At 38.5% G+C, this 7,898-nt stretch overlaps 1 protein-coding gene across 1 annotated transcript; it reads right to left on the bottom strand.

Moving 5' to 3' along the window:
• Positions 1–861: 861 nt before the first annotated feature.
• On the bottom strand, positions 862–7,898 carry LOC141594473 (uncharacterized). Its single transcript, XM_074414489.1, has 3 exons — positions 6,406–7,898; positions 1,478–1,670; positions 862–912 (listed from the first exon to the last, which is right to left on the bottom strand). Exons 1-3 carry the CDS (start codon positions 7,896–7,898, stop codon positions 862–864), a joined length of 1,737 nt encoding a protein of 578 aa, XP_074270590.1.

Consider the following 7,898-nt stretch of genomic DNA (forward strand, 5'->3'; position numbering starts at 1 on the left):
AAGGGGGGATACAAGGAAATTTTCGTTCGTTGGATTGCGCCACTGATGGATTGGGTCGCTTTAAATATTGATGGAGCTTCGAAAGGAAATCCGGGGTTGTCAGGAGCGGGAGGAGTTTTTAGAGATTCGGCGGGTCAGCTGATAAAGGCTTTCTCGGAGCAAATTGGGATAGCAACGGTTACAAGGGCGGAGATTATGGCGTTGAAAAGGGGACTAATGATGGCGTTGGAGCTTCGAATCCCGCGACTCATCATACAAACTGACTCGAAGGTCGTGAGGTCACTTATGAAGTCTGAGTTTGCTTTCCCGACTGCCCATTCTCATATGATACAAATTTGTCAATCATTTGTTAGAGACAATGCGTGGAGGGTGGAGTTGCACCATGTTTACCGAGAAGCTAACTCGTGTGCGGACTGGCTAGCGAACTGTGGGGTGTATTCATCGCAGCAGTTAGTTAGCTATGACTTGTCGAATATGCCGGATCATCTTTTCAAGCTGATGGAGCAAGACGTGGGGGGAGTTTCGTGGCCGCGGATGGTTCCTCTGTACCTCACCTAGTCGCGGCCTGTAGTGTAGTTGTTTTAGATAGTTGTTCTGTTTTCGTTGTTTAGTTTCTCGCTTTGTTTTGAGGTCCTGTACCTTGCTTTGACTCACCAAAAAAAAAAAACTTTTCATTTTCACAGCTCAGCAAACACACTCCCATCTCCTTTTTCATTGTATCATCAGTCACTCTCCTCTCTCCATTTGAGATTCATTTTCATGGTAATTTTTCCATTTCTTCTTTGTTTTTTTTTTTTTTTTTTTGACAACAAGCGATGAATAACTTACATTATAACGAACAATACAAGGTAAGCTATTCGACTAAGTAACCCCAGAGTCCTCACTATCAAATCTAGAGCTACCAAGCCAACCCTAAAGATTACATAAACATTAAGAAAGATAACAACCGCCATTACAAGGGCATGATGGAAAATGCAAGCAACAGAGCCATGGGCCATAGAACGAGCTTCATAAACACGGAAGACCTCCAGATACCGTCGATACTTACAAGCCGCAGAGTGACGATAGCAAGGTGTACTTACGTTCTTGCGAAAAGAGCGTAGAAAGACAAATTGGTAAACAAGACGTCGAAGTCCGCCACCGACGGAGATAAAACTCCTACACCTTAGATATCGAGCCCTTTGAACGTAGGACCAACAGACCAAGAAATTCAACGTGCAATGACCAACACGAACCCAATGGGACAGGACACCCATGCTCACAAATGGGTGCAAAAAAGTCATAACCCTAGTAAGGAAGAGAGACACGACCCGACTAACCACCCTAAAGATTAAGGGACAGGACACCCATAACCCACAAGAGGTTTTTATTATTAGCAGAACCATAGAAAAGAACAACATGAAAAAAGGGTTTAAGAGCACCGAAGCCAGCCAGCCCAACGCCTCATCCAACCCACCTTAGACCAACCCGAACTCACCTCCAAACGACACCGACTCCAACACTGACCCGCTCCAGACAAGACCACAGCGAATTCATCAGAACACAGGGCAGACGAAAGAACAACCCGCCAACACCAAGGAAACCCAAACACCAACGATGACCACAAGCAAACCCAGACGACTCCCGAAACAGCACCAAAAAGACTTACATGCAACCACCCTAGGGTACACCTAGACAAACACAGAGACCTAAAAAGAATAAAAAGGGTCAAAGACACTACAACGGAACCCATTTCACCAAAAGGCACCTCCCAGGACCACCGTCAAACAGACCAACACCAACACCGACAGAAACAAGAGGAAAATGAAAAGGGACCGAAAGGTGGGGGGAATGGGGGGATCACCATAACAGACCCAAAAACACGCCCTCAAAGAGCAAAAAAAAACCGACGGATGAGCTATACTCATCGACACTTACGGACATGACGGAAACAGAGAACCATCCCAGAGGTGGGGGGAGTGGGGGGATCACCTCGGGGAAGGACCCAACACGACGGTGACAGGACAAGGTGACTGAAGGGCGGGAACGAAAGTGAGCCTTTACCCAAACCCGATGGGGAAACCCATCCCAACGACCGACAACAACAAAAAGACATAGGAAATCATCCTACCGAAGGAGGGGGAGAAACCCAGGGGCCGGGGAACTCACCCGGAGACGCATGCAAGACTGATTGAAGCAAAGAGAACATATCGTAGGGGAAACGGAGGGTCATCGGAAGAGCCACCACAGACAACACCCACACACACCCAAAACTACCCCGGACAACAACCGATGAACAGCCGAGAAACCCGAAGCAAACTGGATCAGCGGAGGGAGGATGATCAAAAGACGGTGAGAGGAACGATCGCCGGAGATGGGCTGAGGGAGGACCCCATCTCCGGCGAAAGGGTGGCAGCAGGTGGGAGGCTTGAGTGTGGGTGGAGGCGGCGGCGGCACAAGATTAATTAGGTTTTGGTTTTTGGGGTTTTTGAGAGATAAAAGGGAGAGTTTTTTAGAGAGAATATTTAAACAAGAGAACTTATCATCCATTTCTTCTTTGTTATTCACCATTTTCTTTAACAACCATTATTTTTCTTTAACTAATTCATAATATTTTCTCCATTTCTTCATTTCCACATTTTTTAGATCAACAACTTCATTTATCTTCAACCTTTTCTTAACAATTACTTAAATTACACAAAATCTCATTTGTGACGGCACGTATCCTTCACTTTAGAGTGACGGATACCATTTTCCCTCACAAATGATCCAAATAGAGGAGAGAGGGAAACACATGGGGGTGCCCCCACCTTGTCCCCCTATCCGTTTTGTGAGTGTCATTATTCGTCACTTGCCCCGACCCGTTTTCAGCAAGACTAATTGCTTAAATTATTGGCTTTAATAATCATCTTCTGCAATCTTTGTACAATTTTTCGTCTTTAATTCACTTTGTTGCGTTTGAGGCCTAATAGGTAACACGAGTTCTCATTTTTTTTACCTATTTCTTTAATTTGTAAATTTTGATGTTTAAAATTTAGGATTTTTGATACATTAGGGTTTTTATTTTGGTTACAAGACTTATTCCGCATAAAAAGATTTATTTTGATAGATAAATCGTTGTTTTTATATAAATATACTCCCTTCGATCTACATTAATGTTAACATGGACCCACTTTTTGTGGGGAGAAAAGTGGGTTCATGTTACCATTGATGTGGATCGAAGGAAGTATAAATTTAGGTTTTATTTTGGAATTAATTCTTTTCGGGTTTTCACAGAAAAAGATTTGTAAACTATTTCTCTTTTTAGATGTTACCAGTTTTTGGATGATTTGCGATGAAATTATTGACATAGCCTGTTAACATTGCCCATGAAGTTAAAAAATTGTAATATGTTACCTTTTTTTGGGTATGTTGTCATAATCAGTTAATATGTGACCATGTTTGTTTGACATTTTGTCATAATCAATAAAAAAAATATAAGTGTAATATGTTACCATTTTGTTGAACTATATCATCAGTTTTTGGATGATATAGTGGGTTCATGTTAATTCTAAAATGTTACCAGGTTTTGTCGACAATCGTACCAGTTTTTTTTTTTTTTTTTTTTTTTTACATTAAATTAACAATAATTAATGACCAAGAAGTAATAGTTGAATATCCTCATAAACATGTTACCATTTTGTTAGAATTATGTAACCAGTTTAATACTTGGTTATATATCCACATAAACATGTTATCATATATGGTCTTAATTATGCCACCTTCTTTGTCAATATAATTAGTAAAACATGTTACCATTTTGTATAAACAATGTAACCAGATTATAAATCAGGCACCTGAATTATGCTTTCACTTTGTATATCATTAGATAACAACCACTAAACGTTACCATTTTAACTAAACAATGTCACCAATTTGTATATCATCAGAAACATGTTGTCATTTAATTTAAATAAGTTTGCCAGTTATGTATTTTCAATTGACCAGTAATTACAACATGGTTGTATGATATTAGAATCATATCATCATTTTGTTAGAACTATGTAACCAGATTAGTTTTTGTTAGAAAAAAATAGACTTACATATATTTTTTTTACAAGTGTTATTATCCACCAAGACAATGACAATGAATAATATGTTACCGGTACAAATGTTATGGTAACATGCTTACATATTATCTGAGTACAAATGTTACTGATGTTACCACATAGTTAAACAAAATGGTAACATATTAACATGTTTGTTTTTCATGATATTAATTTTAGAGAACACGATTTTCTAAAGAACATGATTATCCTACAGTTTAACAGAGTATGACGACATAAATAGGTGAAAATAGTGACATACTACCGAATGATGTGGTCACAAATTCTGTTTAACATAAACATCAACATAACACAAACTTTTGTCACCAATTTTGTTTAACATACACAAATCTGTTTAACATTCACAACATTAATCCAAAATATCATATTCAAAGATGAACAACTAGAACAATGTTTAACGTAAACAACCACCACCACATTGCCTTGCTCATAGTTCATCTTTTTGCTCGCATCAGGGCTTTTCGCCCGCCGCCCCTTTCCTGAATACAGCCCCAATGTACCGTAACGCTTGGTGAACATTGCGCATAGCCAAAATTCATCTTCGATAATATCCTTTGACGCTTATGGTCCCTTATCAACAATGATGTCCTCCATATCGACGCCTACATTAATAAATGGTTGTGGTTACATATTGATTTCTGCCTAAATCCAACATAAATGGTAACAACTTTCTCCAAAGCAGTAACAAGTAGTTCTGTTCAATTTTCTTACCTTATAAAAAAAAGTAGTTTTGTTCAACATTTTACCATTGCAGTTTAACATGTCACCATTGTTAGATCAATATGTTACCAATTAAGGACAACATTTTATTTAATATGTATCAATTTCAGTTCAACATGTTAACAATTGAGGAGATCATATTATCACATTAATACACGAACGCATATTATGTTAGCATTTAAGTAATCAGATGCCACCATTCCATTTGAATATGTCACCACGTCAATTTAATTTATAGTTTAATATATCACCACTTTAGTTCAACCTGGTACTGTTTGAGTTGAACATGTTACCATATAAATATACCTAATCAAAATTATTCATATACAACATAACTGGTTACATATTCCCCAAAATTCGTAACATAGATCTAACAACAATCAAATACAACCTATTCTTAATTTAAAATCAAATACAACCACTACCATTAGCAGAATTGTTAATATAACAAACGAAAATGGTCACATATTGTAATCGTCATTCAATCATTAATATTGGGTTTTGTATACAACCTAATTGGTAACATAATCTTCGAAATTGATAACAGATATCTAACAATAATCAATATCACTAATTTCCTAACAAAATCCATATTTTTGAATAAGAAACAAAACCCATAAAAAACCATGTTTTTTAGTTTCAATCAAATTTAAAACATGAAGCCCTATAATAATTAAAATCAATACATTTTAAAAATTTATACAAATAATTTTTCGAATACTAATCATAACCAATTTTTTTAGGGTTATCATCAGAAAAAAGATATGTTACCATTTTTCAATTCACCAAACAAATGATAATCATATTTGATGGAACAAAGACAACCACAAAAAGGGAAAACAAAATTGAGGTTTTTTCTTTTGTACTGATTTTTTCATACCTTCAACAAAAGTAGTAGTTTTATGCATGAATCTCGGTAATATTGTTAACAAATTAAAAAAATACGAAATATAAAGCAAACCTTCAACATAACTATCAAATCTTGCAATGGTTTTTTCATGATTTCTAAAGATGTAACCAAAATTTGGGAGGATGAAAATAGAAGAGAAAGGGTTTTATAGGGTGAGATGAAGATGAATTTGCATGGAGATGAACATGGAGGAAGATGAATATGTTCTTGGTTTTTGCCATTTTGATGCAATTTTGAATATGCATTGGGAAGGTAAGGTTTTATTTATTTACTAGTTGACATCCGTGCTAAAGCACGACATTTGTGAGGATTAAATTAATTGAGCTTTAATTTTTACATAAATGAGGTGTATTTATAATAGTATGTTGTAATGTACTGATTATAATGTTAATAATATTATAAAAAAAAAGTTTATTATTCAAAGGACTTTAGATTAAGTTATTTTTGTGTGAACCTATTTTTTATTATTAAAAATAATGATAGCTAACTATGATGGAATAACATAATCTAATATATGGCCACTACTATGTTATTATAAAGCGCATATTGACCTTATAACCCAAAAACATATATAAACAGTATACGACACATCTAGAAGGACGATTTACAAACAATTAAAAATACTATTTACCCATATATTCTTTTTTTCTTTTATTTTTAATAGAAAAAATTTGAATTATTGATTCTTACTTTTTATCCTTTGTTAACACCGTGGATTCGACAGCAGCTAAGGCTTGGGCTTGAACTTTATTTGTGGATGTAATAGGATATAGGGCCCCCTGACTCTCACATCTCATTAGCGGTGTCCCCGTCTTGTAATCCTTCACACAAAAACCGAATGGGTCAAATTCGACGGTCACAGAGTTATCAGTAGTAAATTTTCTAACTGACACAAGGTTTTTGACAAGTTTGGGTGCATGAAGAACATTACGGAGGGAGAGGGGTGGATGTGGTTTTGGTAATATGGCAGTACCGGTTCCATTTATTGGTATAGATTGACCATTTCCGACAATAATAGAGTTTGAAATGCTCGAATTAGAATAAGTCGAGATATTACCTGCACTCGATGTCATGTGGGAAGTAGCACCGGTGTCCATGTACCACGGATCAGGGGGTGTAAGACCAAGGGTGTACATAGCCTGTTCAATGTCAGTTTGAGACGGGGGTGACTCGGCTGTGTACGCTTGAGGTCTAGTACCAGAGGGACGAGGACCCCTCATCATAGGAGCACGCATCCACGGGTTTGTCGGGTATGGACAGGGAGGGCAGGCCCAAGCAGCAGGTCCCCACGGCCACGCACCATAGCCACCTGCCTGCCACGGTTGAAAAGGAGCAGTAGCAGCAGGGGTGGAGTTTGGTGCAGCAGCGGCAGCAGGTACGGAATCAGACGACCCTTGCTTGCCTTTTCCACCCTTATTTCCAGAACCTTTCTTCTTGTTTTTGGATTTTCCTTGCGATGGTGGACGACCCAGAATAGAAGACGAGTCCTTACCCTCGCCAGAATTGGCGTAATTGGCAGACTGGCCCGTGGTGGCTGCTTGCTTGGCAAACCCCGCCTCCTCCAAGGTCAGCATAGACCGGGCTTGATGAAACGGAGGGAGAGGTTTGGCTTGCCTAATTATCGTTCCCACACCGTGATAGGCCGTTGTGAGTCCCGATACCATTTGAAGCACGAGACGAGTATCGGAGACAGGTGAGCCAACGTTTTTGAGTTGATCAGCAAGACTCTTTAAACGCTGACAGTAAGCCGAGACAGACGCGAAGTCTTCCATCATAGTGTGCGAAAATTCTTGCTCGAGAGTGATAGCCCTCGAATGTTGATTATCTTGAAAAATATCGCGGATGCGATTCCAACACTCCATAGCCGTGGAGTTTTCTTCAACAACCGTTTGCAACAAGTCGTCGGAGAGCGTTGCATAGATCCATTGGAGAACCGTTGCATCTATCGTTTCCCATAATTCCTTGTCTTCCTCAGACACCGGCTTCTTAGCCTTCCCTTTCGGGTCAACTATGTGGTCCAAAACCCGATTAGCTTTTGCATAATTGGTAAAGAGAGCCACCCAAAGACGATATTTGTCATTATCGACATCAAGAATGACAGAGACATGGTTTTTGATATTGCTTACGGCAAAAACCGAGGGGGTAGGAGGAGAGTTGGTTTTTGTGTGTTCTGCAATAGTCAT

Source organism: Silene latifolia, chromosome 8, assembly GCF_048544455.1.
Source record: "Silene latifolia isolate original U9 population chromosome 8, ASM4854445v1, whole genome shotgun sequence".
Lineage (NCBI taxonomy): Eukaryota > Viridiplantae > Streptophyta > Magnoliopsida > Caryophyllales > Caryophyllaceae > Silene > Silene latifolia.